We start from the raw sequence: 19,018 nt of genomic DNA, 5'->3' as shown, positions 1-19,018 counted from the left end.
TTAATGATGTTAAATACGCAGTCAATAATGAATTTAACAAACGTCTCGGAACAGTGGAGGAGAAAAAATTTTTGCAGTAATGGTTTAAGAGTTATAAAGAGATCTAAAGTACTCAGATGTTGTGAACGATTCATCAAGTTTGATTATGTTCTGCGGTGTGCTCGAGCAATAAAAAATGGTAACGTCGCTGTTGATCTGTGAACATAAACGCAGCTTCTCATCACATCGAGGATCTAAATCAATCAATAGGTGACCAAATGGTTTTGAGGTTGCTGATTTATATGCTGATAGTAAGAGAGAACGGCAACCCAACTGCCTCCCTAGGCAATCAATTTGAACAATGTCACGGGGGTTTTTCATCAACAGCATTTGAGTGACATTTAATTCTATTGTTTTTGCATTTTGACCTTTTTGATACAAATTGTGTTTCAAAATAATGGCGTGTTGGTTTTGATGTCTACCTGAGACAACAAGCTGAAGAAACTCTGCTTGATTGCATGCTTCATTATAAATATCATCAAAAATTAAAAGCTGCCTTTTTGTGTTTCCGCGGGACTTAAGTTGTTTCCAATTCAATCCCTGAACAAAGGTGATTTTATTACTTTTTGACCGCAGTTCATCATATAATGGCTGCCAATGCTGGTATATATACAAAATTATATCAAAACTTCGTTGAAATATTTTTTAATTAACTAATAGATCAGCAACTAACATTGATTTGCCGGAACCACTGGGTCCTACCACCATCATCAACAAATGTGGCTCGGTTGAGATTCTTTTAATCATTTTGGTGTAGGGATTATACAGCCCAAGCAAAAGGCCAAGACAGACCAGATATGAGGTTTGTTGTCACTATCATGATTAAAAACAAATAAATAAAGGATACATGATACAATTGAACCAATGAGCACCAATAAATGTATAATACAGAATACCAATGATCTTTCAACACTGCATCCAATCTTCCAAGGGGGTCGTTCCTGATCTTCTTTGTCAAAAATAATTTTGTTTGCTAATTCGATCGAACAGTCCGGCGAATCTGCCACTATTAGTTTGTATTGCGGCCGGGCACTTTTGGTGGCTTTGACTTGTTAGCCTCTTCAGAAGCAGACAAAAAGTAGAGAGCTAATTTGGCCGCTTCGGAAATTAATTGCAGCTCATTTAAAGTCAAATCTATTTCTGTTTGAACTAGTATGAATTTTTCATTCAATTTTTTCCAACATTGTTTCCTCAATACAATACTTGAGCTGTTGGTGTTTTGTATAACTTGAATAGCAGCTAACTTTGAAATATGCAAAGTGAATAGGTTTGGATCATAAGTTGTCATATCTAAATGGCATCTTCTGGAAAGTGTCTGACAAGAGCACTTTGAAAGCGGTCCAATGAATAATGCCGCTAATGTGACCCAATAGAAAATGGCTTGGAAAGTTTGAAATCATGTACATATAACCAGGGCCGGTTTTGTACTTTTCTTTCATAAAACCATAGGCGTCGTGAAAAATTGCATGCACTCGAAGGACTTTCGAATCTTTCAAGTATTCATGTAGTGCACTATCTCCCGGGCCTATAAGTCCACCATATGGAGCTAATTTGTCAACTGCATTGACATCTACTTTCGGATCTATGAGCATGCAAACTGCAATAAAACCATTTTTCGACTTTTCGTTTTGTGGAAACGCTCGAGAGACAAGCTTGAAATTACACAAAACTTTATTAATGTCAGCAGATTGGAACATGCGACTGATTTAAAAGGATATGAAATAGATAATGATCAAGTTATCTAATAGTTCTTATCTCGTGTTATCATGTTTTTTGTTTACTTTGGTGAGTCATTGGTTTTTTCCATAATTTCTTTATCCTCCGTTGCTGCATCCCAGCATTCCCAACATGAACATTGTGCATTTGTGAGTCCACAATGGACTTCAATAAACATTGAATGATCAGTTCGGTATAATGATCCCCAACCGGCTGCCAGAATGTCTACAAATGCCTCAATGGTGTCCTTGAATGGGGAGTCAGTGCTCTCGAGACTTTCAATTTTTGCAATTAGTCGCTTCTGGTACTCGGTTAATGTATTGATTTCGGTTCTGCGAGCTGGACTAGATCTCTCAATTTCCCATACCAAGTCCATTTGCTGGCTTCGCTTTGGTATGTTTTCAACTAAAGAATCAGTGTTTCGTATGAACTCTTCGAAGATGTCTCCTCGTCTTGAAATCTCCGATACGTTGAATCGCAAGAACTGTTGATTAAATGTCTGAAAGGCGCTTTGGGGCACAAACACTCGTGCTCTGATTTCGTTCAGTACTTTGCTTTCATGTCGAATAAAGGACTTGATAGTTTTCTCCACGTGTTTAGGATTATCGTTTGAAGGGACAATGGACAATGATGTGCTGGTGCTCCGTGGAGATGTCATCGCACCATCTGAAGGATGCACTTGGTTCAATTTTGTTGGGCTCATGGTTGACGACTGCAAACTGCCAACCGGTGAATTGGTCAATCCAATGAGCTAGGCCTTTCGGTTGTCGCTGAGCGGTCAAGGTTAACTGGGCATGTTCTGTTTAACGTCTCTTGACCGATAGGGACTCAACAGTTTGCTGAGCAGGTAGTAGAATTTGGGCACTGTATATAATGAATTGAAAGCTACTCGGTGGGTTGCTCAACATTTTTGTTGTGTTGCTATTGTAAGAAAAAGGCCTGTTTTATAGGCGGGTTTTATTTGCTTTTGATAAAAAAATTATCGAAAGAAAGATAATGGGAAAATTCCAAGACCTGCTCTGTCTCAGTGGAATTTTCTCAGTTTTAGTTGGAATCTGGTGGAAACTTTGGGGCTTCGAAAAGTCAACCTGATTCAGTTGGGATTGCGAGCGAGGTTAACCAACTGAACCAAGTTGACTTTATTTTATGACCTTATTTTCAGTTGAAATACTCACTTTATAATGTGTTAACAACCGTAACAGTTACGAATTATATTGCGTTTGAACCTTACAGCAGTTAGTTCTGGTAGTGCAGTGGTTTAGGCATTAATCTAGAGTTGTTGAAGTGTAATTTTGACTTAGGTTCGAGACTGGATGGGAGGGATCCTAAAACTGTGCGGTAGACCCCCCTTTTTTCACTACTGCCAACTTTTGACCTTATTGATCTTGATGACCTTAAAGTTATTCAAAAATTGAAACAGAATATTTTAGCTCTATAAAATCATAACATGTCATCATGAGGTTTAATTAGTCTCTCCAAAAAGCCTCTTTTTGTACATTTCAGTCGATAAATTTTTAGTTCAAAGGTCATTAATTGATAAATTTAATCCATAATACAATCAATCCAAATCTAATCTTTTCCTCTGTCTGGCTCTTAAAGATCATTGTTGAAGAAATTATCGTTGTTCCTATTATTGGTTTATTGTTTAGACTAAAACGAGTTGCTGTTGGTATTGAAGATGTTAACAGCAAAAGTTTTCTCAAAAATTGGAGAAGTTTCTGTTTATAGTGGCAATTGTTAGACATTTTTTTCTATCATTTCTCCTGCGTTCTTGTTGTTCCAACTCACTTTAGTGGAGGAGGAACTATATGCTGAACTGGTTTTTTTTGTTCGGTCAATTTTTTGGACGGATCGATATATTCATCGTAGAGAATTGTGAGCGCTATCATTAGAAAGCCCGTCCAGGGTAGAATACAGAATCAGAAAGATTTTTGAATTTCGTTTTTTCCAGCCGGTTATTGAGGTTTAAAATTTTGTGAACATTAGAAAATATCCCTTGTATTTTTTCACGTTTTTTTTGCAATTTTTGCTAAAAAATTTTCCACATTTTGCTAAAAATTTGGTAAATTTGTTATTCGAGTCTCAAATTAGAATTCTTAATTTGTGTTTATGGACATGCTTCTTCAGTTGTTTAAATTATGGGCAAATTTCTAGTAGGTCACAGGACCCCATTTATTTGTCCTATTCGTGTTTATTGTTGTGAAATTATAAATGTCTACTATGATTATAGTAGTGGGAAAAAGGTGCTATTCCGCCACTTCCTAATCGGAAGATGACTAAATACCACCTTTTTCCCACTACTCTATATATCTACTACTTGCTTATACCCCCATTTTATTCACTACTATATATTAGCTTGTTTTATCCACTACTACATATTACCTTTATATTCACTCAAAATCTATCATTTCTTGTCTCACTAAGTGCAATCCACTTGTACAGAGTTAAGCTGGTAATTATCCATTATCAGACGGATAGTTCGAGTTCTATCCCCACTGACTCCAGTGGACGTATCCCAGATACTAGTATAAAACTAGTGAGACCGTGTAAAAAGCACGTAAAACCACCTTGCGAAAATTGATGTAACCACTTCGTGGATAACTTGAAAAAAAAAAACGAGCTCAACTCTTCTATAAATTTTACATTTTGCTAATATTTATATAAAATAAGATCCTTGTTTTTATTTATTACTTGTTCAAGTCATAATTAAGCTAAAACCCAAAGTAATAGCAAAATTTAATAATTTATTTAAAAAAATAAAGCAAATTTCAAAATAAGAGAGAAATCCCTCTTTTAAGAGCGAATCACTCTTTAAGAGCGAAATCGCCCCTATCGGAGTGATGCCCCAGTAGAAAGATCGCTCTTTTTCGCTCTTAAAGAGTGATTCCCTCTTTTTTGATATTTTTTAATTTTTTTATACTTTTATTTCAAATTATCTATACTCTTCAATAAATTTATATTTTCTTTTACTTTTTCTATATTTAACCCATTATTAATAAAAAATGACACAAAATTATAATATTTACACGAACAACTTCCCTCAGTTTGGCTAATAACTAAAGGACTTACAGTCTTGCTTTGCCAACTAGGATTAATTGTTTTCTCACTCAAATCGGGGAACCTGCTTCACAGATTTCTACTAAATCCTCTAGTTAATTCTACATCTGGATGTTGTTTCTTTACATGAGCCCTTATCCCATCATATCTCATAACAGAAGCAAAATACGGACAATTAAATTTAGCTGAAGTACAACTTCTACATGTATACTTACTCTCATCAAAATCAGTTAGTGGTTTTCTATAATTACATTTATTATAACTTCTAATTAAGACTTCTGGGCTAAAGTTAGGGTTAAGGTTAGGGTTGGGGTTAAGGTTAAGGTTAGGGTTAAGGTTGGGGTTAGAGTCATAGATAGAACTAGAACAAGAACTAGAGCTAGAACTAGAACTAGATTCAATTTTTAAAGAACAACCCCATGGAGAAAAATTATTAGCACAAATACCACTTAGTATTATATTACCACACATACATTTATCAGTTTTATCTTTATGACATGATTCATAATGATATTTTAAAACAGCAATGTTTCCATATTTATAGTTACACTCTAAACATTTTAAAAGCATTTATAATAGGGTAAACTATAATATTTACCTAATCATTTCACTGATATGACTTTGTCCATCAGTGGAACTGCTTCGCAGATGTTTCACCATCGGTGTAACCGCTTCGCGGATAATACTTAGCCATGATTTCAATTAAATCTTTAGTATTATCTTTAGATGTGATACACTCTCCTAAATATTTATTTCCTAACGTCTTGAGTGTATTAGTTTTACATCTCTTATCTAAAATCAATTCAAGGTCTAATTCTTTTTTATCCCTAACAAAAATTATAATCTCTTCTCTAAATTCTTCATTATTTCCATATAGTCTGGTTAAAAACTTTCCTCCCTTTCTATTCAAAATTCCCATCTCTTCATTTATATATTCTTCTTGTAGTTTTTCTAAGGGTGTAACAAACTAACTAAACTATTTTTTAGATAGGACTTTGTCCATGTTTCACTATTCGTATAATCACTTTGTGTATTAGCAAAGCTACTTTGTGTATCAGTATAATTACTTTGTGTATCAGTATAATCACTTTGTGTAAAAGGGAACCTGTTTGGCAGATCCTCTCCAAATCCAACGTTAACCAAAGTGTTTGCTCTATTCAACATATTGCTTGCACTCATTGCCACGGCTCCAACCGTTTTTATTATTGAATCAGGATAAATATAAAAGGATAAATAGTTATAACTAAAACCCAACCTATAATTCCACCAATATTTGATAATTGTTATAAACCTTCTGCTTTAACCATCTCTTTTGTTAAAACATCATTCTGAATTTTAATATTATTTAAAGTAAGAAGTTTATTAAAATAAAACTGATAATTATCATGATTAATGGTTTTTCTATCTGTTGCATTTATCATGAGTGATTTCATATATGCTATAAGTTTATTTATATCTTCTCTTTCTAATTCATCTTTTAAACTAAGAGCTTTTAGATCAAGGAAACCAACTCTTGAATCATATATCATTGTTCTATTACTATTAACAATAATAAAAGTATTTTCCTTCTTATTATATTGAATTATACCATAACGAAGTTCATCTGACATTCCATCTGTACGATTACAATGGTTACTATTTAACTCACTAATTATTTTACTAAAGTCAGGTCCATATTTATATATCTCATTAAAATTTTTAAATAGATCAGGTCCATTATAAGTTGTTAAATAAATAGTATCACAACTCATTCTTGCCGTATTAATTATTTGAGCTGGTTTATGACACATTACAATCATTTGAATATTATAATGTCCAGCTTCAGTAAAATAATAAGCTATATCCTTATTTAACCTATCACCCATATCATCAAGTACTATTACACAATTTTGAAATTCATGCATATTTTTTGTGATCATATTTATATCACATTTATTAAACCCAGTATAAAACTTATTAGACTCAGGATCTATCCAGTCTCTGTCATCTTTACACACTATAACTATATTTTTAGCTTGGTCGTGGTTTTGGTTTTGGTTCTGGTCTCGGTTTTGGACTGAGTATAATTTTAAATATTGTCTTATAAAATATGTTTTCACAGTACCAGTTCCACCATAAACAATAGTATGTAATGTTGACTTTTCATATTCAAATCTAACTAGACTCCTATTCATAAATCCACCAAAGCTTTCTTCTAATTTTGTGTATTTACTCGGTATTGAATCCTATATTATACAACAAAGTATAATTATAAAAAATAAAGAAAAACTACACTACCCGTCTCCATTTATATATATATAATATAGACTTGATTTAGACTTAGACTAAGACTTATTAAATTTATTATATAAAAATGCTTATCCTAACTTTTGAGGAATTCAATAATAAATTTAATATTGGTAATAATGCTATGAGTGATATCAGCATAAAAGATATAGGAAAAGATATAAGTCTAACACAAATTGAAATAGTAATGAGAGATCAAAGTCCTGAAACAATAAGGGAACCTGCTTCGCAGATCTATGAACCTAACTTCAATATTATTGTAAATCTACATCCAACTGAAGGTACACATTGGGTTTTAGTTATAAGAAGAGAAGGTGGTCCTGTGTATTACTTTGACAGTTTTGGTGTAGAAACCCCACCATTATTCCTAGAAGAATATTTTGATCTAGGCTCTAATGAAAGAATACAACAATATAATGAATCTTATTGTGGGGCTTATTGTTTATATATGATCGTTTATATATTCTTATGATCGTTTATATATTCTTATTGTTTATATATTCTTATTGATAGAGGATTTAGAATTAAAAGTGCTTTGAATATTCTAGTTAATCAAGTTAAATGTCCTGAAATATATAATGAGTGTTTTTTTTAGGTTGTAATGTTAATGATAATGTTAATGTTAACGATCTACGAAGTAGCTTTGCAAATAACGTTATTGATAATGTTAATGATAATAATAATGTCATTGATAATGTCATTGATAATGTTAATGATAATGATAATGATAATGCTAATGATAATATTAATGATAATGTTAATGTTAAGGATAATAATGATGTTAATGATAATATTAATAATAATGTTAATGATAATGATAATGTTAATGTTAAGGATAATGATGATGTTAATGATAATGTTACTGATAATGATAATGATAATGTTATATATCAATTTGATGAAAAACATGGTGAAACATGGGCGAAGCCCCATCAAAAGGGTAAACCAAACAATAATACCCCTACTAGTGATATCTCTGTTAATATAAATGATGATCTACAATCATGGCTAAATGATGATGATATAATTACTGAAGCTGAATTCAAAGATAACTTTAGATGTATAATATCTGGTCCTAGTGAATGTGGTAAGACATTCTCATTAAAAAAACTAATTCTAGCTAGTATATATTTTGATAAACTATACATCATTGGACCTACTGGTGATCGATACAATGGATTAGAAAGAACAAATAATAAAGCAATTATAGAATTCATTAAAGATATAAAAGATTTACCCTCTCCTGATAATTTACCCAAAGACTTAAACAAACTAATGATATTCGATGATGTTAGAGCCAAAGAACCAGTTATTAATGAATACTTTTGTAGAGGTAAACATAATAATTGCAATATGATATATCTTAATCAAAACCTGTTCTCTCTGGATAGACAGAGTGTTAGAGAGAACTGTAATCTATTTATTTTATTTGAACAGTGAGGTAAAGTCCTAGCATCGATATATCAAGATTTCTTTAATAATGTTGAACTTAGTTATAATGATTTTGCTAATATATGTAATAAGGTATGGAAAGAGCCTTATAATTACATTGTCATTGATATAACTAAAAATAAAAATATTAATGGTAAACTAAGAATTAATTGGGATCGGAGAGTATTGTAGATATTTAATTATAATTATTTACTTATGTTTAATTATAATTTATAACTATACTAATCTGTATATGGTATAGTTATGTTTATAATTATATGTTTATTTAATTATAATTATTTATTTATGTTTAATTATAATTTATAACTATACTAATCTGTCAATATGTACATAACCTACAATAGAATTGTTTAAACTGGGAGATATGTTTATACACTTTACACTTTCTACATGTTAGATATTGATCGGGATTATTAAAATGTTCTAGTAAATGATTATGTTTATCTCTATATGTTATAACTCTATTACATACAAAACATTGATATGATTTACCCTGACACCAATTACAACTTTGAGCCCAAGACTTATTTTTACATTCATCACATTTAATACTAAACATTTTTTTAAGGAAAAAATACTATTTCAAATATGTTATGATTATAATAAAACAAGGCTTTGCCTAGCTGTTACACTAAATGCAAAGTAAAACTTAATACATCAACATTAAAGTATATAGGTCTTCCATGCTCATCTTTAATATGAAATTCCATATATTTTATTCTATCTTTAGTTACATTTTGATATAAGATATTAGTTGGTATAATATTTATCAAATAGCCTGGTGGTTCAGTTAGATTAAAAGTATATAGTATGTCTGTATCATTACCATTATCTTTAGCTCCAGATATAATATTACAATGAAAATTAATTGTATTAAAACCCATAATATCAACAATTTTCTGAGATGTATATGTACCAGCTCTATATAATACTTTCCTAAATCCTAGTAATGATCTCATTGAGTTCTCTACATCAAAGCTAAGTACTCCTTGTTTTATTTCCATTTTACATTTCATTGTATTTTTATCTACTTCTATTATAACATTACCTTCAGTTTCTTCTTTTATTATTTCTGCTATTTCAGATAATTCATATGCACCAGATGTTATAATATATAATTTTGTATCAGAGAAAATTTGTCGATCTAAAGAATTGAACCTAAATTTATTATTATTCCCATTTACATTAAACACCGAGTTATAAACTGATAATCTAATTAAACCTAATTTTGTTGTATTAAGTATAGGTTCACTAAAATTAAACCTTTCTGTTGATTTTACCATTCTAAAATTAAGTGTATGTTCATCTTTAGTTTTAGTTAAAGCATCATGTATCTTTTGCAGTTCTCATAAGATTAAATTGTCTGTCATTTTTTATATTCAAATAATGCTATATTTATAGTTATATCTATAGTTAGTTGTACATTTTCAGTTATACATTTTTTATCTTATAAAAATGGATTTTAATTTGGATACAACTTATGGTTATAATAATGATATACACAAAAGTAAGATTATAAAATATAAACCAAACAATCTAGCAACAATGAATCCAATCAATACTAATATTAATATCATACTTAATAGAGAAGAGAATCATTTAAATTTACATGATTCATATCTAGAGATAGAGTTTGTTGTATCAGATGATGCTGGTGGTGTATTTGCTAATGATGCTAATATCAGATTAGTTAATTATGGTATGATGGCATTGTTTAGTTCAATTAAGCTCGAAATTAGTGGTGGTAGGACTATTGAATATATAGATCATTGTCATCCTAATCTATTGATGTATAAGTTATTAACTAGCACTGTTGATGAATATGAGAGTGGTTTTGTTAGAAATCAAGGTAATAGAGATAGTCAACTTAAAGGTGACCATATTGCTGCAGAACAAGGTCATATGTATATGATGATTAAGATGAGTGATCTATTTGGTTTCGTAAATGATTTAGAAAAGATTATATATGGATTAGGATTTAAACTAATATTAAAAAGGAATAATAATGATAGAGCTCTATATAGAGTTAATGCTAATCTTGGTGCAGTCTGTAATGATGGTAATATAGAAATTAGAGATATATCATGGTGTGTGCCCAGTATTGATCCTAGTAATGACAATAGAATTATTGTGCAAAAGGGTTTAAGTAAAAAGAATAATGTAGACTTTAGTTATTATGAAAGAAAGACATTTTATCAGAATGTACCCAATGCTACTAACTTCTTATTAGATCTAGGTATGAAAGTGGTATGGAAAGACCGCAATATATAATAATTGCTTTTGAGAATAATAATAATGTTAATGAACAAACTCATGATGCAAGTACATTTCATATAATGAATGTTACTGAATGTTATTGTAAGATTGGTAGCGAGTTTTATCCTGAGGATAGAATGAATATTAATTATGGTACCAATAATTATAATGAAGCTTTTAAAGAGATTGTTAGCTTTCATAAAAATTATAATGGGAGACCACATAATATAAAACCGTATATAAATCATAGAACATTCAAAAGTAGTTATAGAATATATGTATTTGATACTAGATATCAAAATTATCATATAGGTCCACAACCAATACAACTTAATTTTAAATTTAGTGCTGCAGTTGCCGATGTTATATGTCATGCATTAGTATTAACTAGAAAGGTTATTAGTGTGAATAGTGATGGTAATAAGATGGTTGATATAATCTCGTAGAGATTAATGACCGAAGGTCTATTATATCATAGACATAGTCTTAGTTATATTTAAGTCATAATTATAATAAATGATATATTTATTGACTTAATCAATGACTAAACAATGACTAAATCAATGATAATCAAACTATTTCCCACTAGTCTTAAGAGAACTCTTAGCATAAAAAATATCTAATTTCTTTTTATTCTCTAGAGCTAAGCCGCTAGCTTCAAGTTTAGTTTGGGGCTTGGGTTTGGCTTTAGGTTTAACCCTGGGCTTCGAGCTTCGCTCACGGGTGGAACCCGTAGGCTTAGGCTTAATAACAAAAAAGGGATTATACTTTTTAACTTCCATTATTTTTTATTTATAGAAATGAGTCTTTTAAACAAGTTCAAACCTAATTCATATTGTGTAGGAGGTAGATTTTATAGTGGTACTAATAACATAAGTGGAGCTATTACTTCAAAAGGTACTAAAAAGTTAAGAGGATCCTGCACTAAGTGTAGAAGGAATAAATCAGTGACAGTATCTGATGCAACAATAGAAGATGAGGGATTGAAAGATTTCTTCAAAAGTGTTGGTAGAGCTACGGTTAACTTTGGAAAGAAAGTTGCTAATAATCCAGTAAGAGCATTAGAAATAGCAAGTAAAATAGAAAGTGCAGCTGCAAGTAGAAACCCTAGAGCAGCTCTAGCGGCTACACCTGATTTAATTAAATTTGCAACTACTGGTGAATGTATAAAGGTAGTACAAAAAGGAAGAGGGTTATACTTAGGTACTAAGAAGAGATAATTATTTGATTATAGTCGAGATTAAATTTATGATTATGTTTATATTTCTGTTTATGATTATGATTATATTATATTTATGATTATGATTTTATTTATATTATGTTTATGATTATCGATAAATATTAATACTAATATTATTATTACTAAATACATTATTATAACTAAACACTAACAACTTTAGTTTCAAAAAACACTCAGCCTGTTTTTCTTGTTCTTCCTATAATCCTCATATACCTTAACTAAATCATTATACTTATCATTATCTATTTTATTATCATTCATTGAGTTAGTATATAGTCTATTAACTTGTCGCTAAACTGTTTACTTAAATAAACATTTGTGAATACTTTATAATTTTATTTCTTAATTAAGTATTAAGTGTTTTTGATAATGAACCACAAACAGTTGCTGTAGCAAAAGCTGTTGGTATAGAATAAGGTAATCCTATACCTGTTAATGCAACTGATATTGTTGTTAACGTTGTTGCTATTGATGATAATACTATTTCTGTTATCTCAGCTACGTTAATATAATTTTTATATCTACTTAACTTCTTATTATAGTTATTAGTTTCAGTTTTATAATAACTTCTAATATCTTTTATAATGTTAATATTATTAATAAATTTATTAGTAGCTAAGATCTTTTCATTTATTAATCTTTCTGATACTGATGACAAATCTGGATATAGTAATCTCTCACTCGGCGCTGTTGGGTTAGTCATAGTTTGCGTTATTTTAATTAGTAAACATTCTTTCTATTTCTTTCGTTATATCTTCTTGTTTAAAACCATAATGCTTCTCTAGTCTTTCTTGTTCTTTATTATCAACTAACGTTCTTCGTAAAAGTATAGCAATTATAGATTGTACTATTCTCTTTTTATTCTTTAAAAGGGCTTCATCTATATTAGTCTTTTTATTAACTTCTTTAAATTCTTTTCGCCCAGTAGTAAAAAAAATTCATCTAGTTGTATGTTAGTGATATTCTGCTAGTGATTAAACTTATTATTATCAATCTCTAGTTTTAATTGATTATATTTAGAGATAGTATCAGCAGCAAATTTATTACAAAACTTAACAGTATTTGTGACTTCATTTGCTGATTCAATAAACTCATTAATTAGTTCATCATTAACTTGTGTTTCATTTAGTTGTTATGTTTTAGTTGTAACTTTATCAAAGTCACCCTTTCTTAGTTCAGTTATGTTTCTACTTAAAATGTCTATTTTATTAGAAGAGGATAATAAGTTATTGTCACAATACTCTTTATTAACAACATCTTTTTCATATATCGGAGGATGTACATTTGTAATTTTATAGGTATCCTTCATATCAATATTATCATTATCTTTTAGGAATAACCCACGAGCCTTACTTAGTGTTAAGTTGTTTCCATTCCCCATATGATGTTTCGCTTGGTTAAATCTATTTCTTGTCATTATTTATATTAAGAAATAAATCCGGCTTGCCGGCTTAGGACCGTAGGTCTATCTGCGAAGCAGGTTCCCTGATATTTAATGATTCTAAAACTTTATTATTAGATTCAAAGTCAAACTCGGATTTTAATAGTTCCTGTTCATAATATTTACCTTCTATTATCTCTCCATTAATATCTTCTATTTTATATGTTGGTGGTTGTGTTTTTAGAACTTCATTAACTTTAAACAATTCTCTATTCCAATTAGAAGTGTAACCTTTAAGTTTAGGTATAATATTCCTATAAATGAATGAGTATTCAACCCTATCGGGATTATTAGAAGCATCAACTGGTGTGAGATTAATTGTTGAATGAATGTTATTGTTATATGTTATGACTGAATCATTTAGTATATTTACCCAATTACCATCGGCGAAGCCGCTTCGCGGATCACCATTGATGAATATTGGTTTATTAATTATGTGTAATAATGTTCTATTGAATCTCTCTATAAACACAGCCTTTAAATCAAAATAAGAAGAATATAATTTTGTTTCATATTCTTTAAGTAAAGATTTAAACGTTTTATTGTAAAACTCACTACCTCTATCTACCCATAATTTTTCTGGTTTTCGAACTTGTGGACTTTCAGAGCAGTTCAATTGATACTATTTTAAAGCCCATGCATATTTTGTGAATATATCTATAACAGTTAATATAAACTTATAATTATTATTGTATTTACTTAGAGATGACTTATCAATTAAATCAGCGGACCATGTTTCATCTTTATATAATGGTATTATTCTTTCTCTTCTAAACTTTGTTATTTGAGGACTGAATACTTCTTTAGCTAGTAATTGTTGTTTAGTTTTAATTGTGTCCTGTTTACTTTTGGATATAGTCATCTGCGATGCGGGTTCCCTGATCTGTGAAACAGCTTCCCTTATAGCTTTGTTCATTTTTGTTTATTTACCATAGTTAAAAACAAAATTATCTAGTTGCTCTTGATCAATAATATTCATAAATAATAGTTGCTTAGATATATCTAGCATTTCATCATAAAATCCATCATGACCAGCTTTTGTTTCTAGTATTAATAATTCTAATCTTTCTATTGAACTATTTGGATCTGCGAACAGACTCCGTCTGTGGTTATCCAACGAACTTTGTTCGTGGCAAGTCAATTGGCAAAACAACTTCGTTGAGCAGTTTCCCTGATCGGGAGTGCTATTTTATCCCCTACCATATACATCATCTTTTACCCCTATTATACGTTTTATTGCTCTATACCTAGCACTTTTCTTATCCCCTTTTCCTAAATCATATCCAATATCAAATAAAAACCTTTTAATTTTGTTTTCATCTTCCTCGATTTCACCATATTTTATATTTGGGTTAGTAAGAAAGTTTATAACACATCTGAAAAATCATATATATTATCCTTAACTATAAATGCATTTTCTTGATAAATTAGTTTAACACATTTCATTTCAAATTCAGCGATATCTAAATTTGCGAACTTTAACTTCAATTGAGGGTAAGATTGAACTGACATTAAGTTAATAATTTGAGCTGTGTCTTTATCTATTAAAAGTCCTGGCTTATCTCGAGCTTCCTCTACAGCTTTGCCATTGAACTTCATTAAAGCTTCATTAAACTGGGAGCCAGCTTGCTGGATCATCTTAGTTTGTTTATCTAACTCTTGATTTTGCCAATCTATTGCCCTTAATGTTTGTTCACTTAATGCTAGATTGTGTTCACTGTTCGCACTTAAAGTTTTAGTTAAAGGATCAAATAACTCTTCTATTTCACCATAATATTCTTGTTGTTTTAATTTGTCTTCTAATCTATTTCTTCTGTTTTGTTTTTCTAGATTATTTAATTCTATAAGTGTTTCTAGTTTAGTAATTTTTTATATATATAAAAATATTATTATATTAAGTAGGTAGGTTATTATATAATCTAATAGCGGTTTCGATAAACTTTCTATCTTCCTTAATTGTTAATTCTTTAATATTATTTATTAGTGCTTCTAATGATTCTTTACTTACATCTAACCCTAATTTTATTAATAGTTCTAAAGTAGTATTATTAATCAGGGAAGGGCCTTCGGCCTTGGTTCCCCAACCTGCTTGGCTTGCCACAGACGAAGTCTGTTCGCAGATTTTATTTACCACATCTCTTTTGAATAGATACATGTTCTCATCTGGGGGATAACTTTTTATATTATTTACATAAAATCTTTTATCATCAAAATTGTTAAACTTCTTTTACTTATCTTAATTGTGGCCATACAACTTCCTACTTTTTGAATCCTGCTTTCTTCTACTATCCTTTCCTTATTATCTATTAAATGTTCTATTAAATCTCTCTATAAACACAGCCTTTAAATCACTATAAGTAGAATATAGTTCTGTTTCATATTCTTTAAGTAAAGATTTAAATGTTTTATTGCAAAACTCACTACCTCTATCTACCCATAACTTTTCTGTTCTGGTTTTCGAACTTCGAAGCCGACTTGTGGACTTTCAGAGCCACCCTGTGGATGTTCACTTAATACTATTTTAAAACCATTAGTTATAGATAAACCAGATTTATTCTTCAATGGAATAGCCCATGATTATTTTGTGAATATATATATATATATATATATATATATATATATATATATATATATACAGTTAATAAAAACTTATAATTATTATTGTATTTACTTAGAGATGACTTATCAATTAAATCAGCTGACCCTGTTTCATCTTTAAATAATGGTATTATTCTTTCTCTTCTAAACTTTATTATTCGAGGACTCAAAACTTCTTTAGCTAGTAATTGTTGTTTAGTTTTAATTGTGTCCTGTTTACTTGTGGATATAGTCATCTGCGATGCGGGTTCCTTGATCTGTGAAACCGCTTCCCTGATAGCTTTGTTCATTTTTGTTTATTCACCATAGTTAAAAACAAAATTATCTAGTTGCTCTTGATTAATAATATTCATTGATAATAGTTGCTTAGATATATCTAGCACTTCATCACATAATCCATCTTGACCAGCTTTTGTTTCTAGTATTGATAATTCTAATCTTTCTATTGAACTATTTGGATCTGCGAACAGACTCCGTCTGTGGTTATCCAGCGAACTTTGTTCGTGGCAAGTCAATTTGCAAAACAACTTCGTTGAGCAGTTTCCCTGATCGGGAGTGCTATTTAATCCCCTACCATATACATCATCTTTTACCCCTATTATACGTTTTATTGCTCTATACCTAGCACTTTTCTTATCCCCTTTTCCTAAATCATATCCAATATCAAATAAAAACCTTTTAATTTTGTTTTCATCTTCCTCGATTTCACCATATTTTATATTTGGGTTAGTAAGAAAGTTTATAAACACATCTGAAAATTCATATATACTACCCTTAACTATAAATGCATTTTCTTGATAAATTAGTTTAACACCATTCATTTCAAATTCAGCGATATCTAAATTTCCGAACTTTAACTTTAATTGAGGGTTAGATTGAACTGACATTAAATTAATAATTTGAGCTGTGTCTTTATCTACTAAAAGTCCTGGCTTATCTCGAGCTTCCTCTACAGCTTTGCCATTGAACTTCATTAAAGCTTCATTAAACTGGGAGCCAGCTTGCTGGATCATCTTAGTTTGTTTATCTAACTCTTGATTTTGCCAATCTACTGCCCTTAATGTTTGTTCACTTAATGCTAGATTGTGTTCACTGTTCGCACTTAAAGTTTTAGTTAAAGGATCAAATAACTCTTCTATTTCACCATAATATTCTTGTTGTTTTAATTTGTCTTCTAATCTATTTCTTCTGTTTTGTTTTTCTAGATTATTAAATTCTATAAGTGTTTCTAGTTTAGTAATTTTTTATATATATAAAAAAATTATTATATTAAGTAGGTAGGTTATTATATAATCTAATAGCGGTTTCGATAAACTTTCTATCTTCCTTAATTGTTAATTCTTTAATATTATTTATTAGTGCTTCTAATGATTCTTTACTTACATCTAACCCTAATTTTATTAATAGCTCTAAAGTAGTATTATTAATCAGGGAAGGGCCTTCGGCCTTGGTTCCCCAACCTGCTTGGCTTGCCACAGACGAAGTCTGTTCGCAGATTTCATTTACCACATCTCTTTTGAATAGATACATGTTCTCATCTGGGGGATAACTTTTTATATTATTTACATAAAATCTTTTATCATCAAAATTGTTAAACTTCTTTTACTTATCTTAATTGTGGCCATACAACATCATACTTTTTGAATCCTGCTTTCTTCTACTATCCTTTCCTTATTATCTATTAAATGTTCTATTAAATCTCTCTATAAAAACAGCCTTTAAATCACTATAAGTAGAATATAGTTCTGTTTCATATTCTTTAAGTAAAGATTTAAATGTTTTATTGCAAAACTCACTACCTCTATCTACCCATAACTTTTCTGTTCTCGTTTTCGAACTTCGAAGCCGCCTTGTGGACTTTCAGAGCCACCCTGTGGATGTTCACTTAATACTATTCTAAAACCATTAGTTATAGATAAACCAGATTTATTCTTCAATGGAATAGCCCATGCTTATTTTGTGAATATATATATATATATATATATATATATATATATATATATAACAGTTAATATAAACTTATAATTATTATTGTATTTACTTAGAGATGACTTATCAATTAAATCAGCTGAACCTGTTTCATCTTTAAATAATGCTATTATTCTTTCTCTTCTAAACTTTATTATTTGAGGACTCAAAACTTCTTTAGCTAGTAATTGTTGTTTAGTTTTAATTGTGTCCTGTTTACTTGTGGATATAGTCATCTGCGATGCGGGTTCCTTGATCTGTGAAACAGCTTCCCTGATAGCTTTGTTCATTTTTGTTTATTCACCATAGTTAAAAACAAAATTATCTAGTTGCTCTTGATTAATAATATTCATAGATAATAGTTGCTTAGATATATCTAGCACTTCATCATATAATCCATCTTGACCAGCTTTTGTTTCTAGTATTAATAATTCTAATCTTTCTATTGAACTATTTGGATCTGCGAACAGACTCCGTCTGTGGTTATCCAGCGAACTTTGTTCGTGGCAAGTCAATTTGCAAAACAACTTCGTTGAGCAGTTTCCCTGATCGGGAGTGCTATTTAATCCCCTACCACATACATCATCTTTTACCCCTATTATACGTTTTATTGCTCTATACCCAGCACTTTTCTTATCCCCTTTTCCTAAATCATATCCAATATCAAATAAAAACCTTTTAATTTTGTTTTCATCTTCCTCGATTTCACCATATTTTATATTTGGGTTAGTAAGAAAGTTTATAAACACATCTGAAAATTCATATATACTACCCTTAACTATAAATGCATTTTCTTGATAAATTAGTTTAACACCATTCATTTCAAATTCAGCGATATCTAAATTTCCGAACTTTAACTTTAATTGAGGGTTAGATTGAACTGACATTAAATTAATAATTTTAGCTGTGTCTTTATCTACTAAAAGTCCTGGCTTATCTCGAGCTTCCTCTACAGCTTTGCCATT

At 30.1% G+C, this 19,018-nt stretch overlaps 1 protein-coding gene across 1 annotated transcript in view; it reads right to left on the bottom strand.

Moving 5' to 3' along the window:
- Positions 1-1,816: 1,816 nt before the first annotated feature.
- The window catches only part of LOC142340365 (cilia- and flagella-associated protein 65-like), a 37,938-nt gene continuing 20,736 nt past the window's right edge, over positions 1,817-19,018 (bottom strand). Inside the window, exon 7 of the mRNA XM_075390940.1 lies at positions 1,817-2,467. Coding sequence (XP_075247055.1) covers positions 1,817-2,467 — 651 coding nt within the window. The remainder of the gene's footprint in view (positions 2,468-19,018) is intronic.

The sequence above is a fragment of the Convolutriloba macropyga genome, chromosome 5, assembly GCF_964194025.1.
Source record: "Convolutriloba macropyga chromosome 5, txConMacr16.3, whole genome shotgun sequence".
NCBI classification, from domain to species: domain Eukaryota; kingdom Metazoa; phylum Xenacoelomorpha; order Acoela; family Convolutidae; genus Convolutriloba; species Convolutriloba macropyga.
This window is presented reverse-complemented; position numbering and strand designations above follow the sequence as displayed.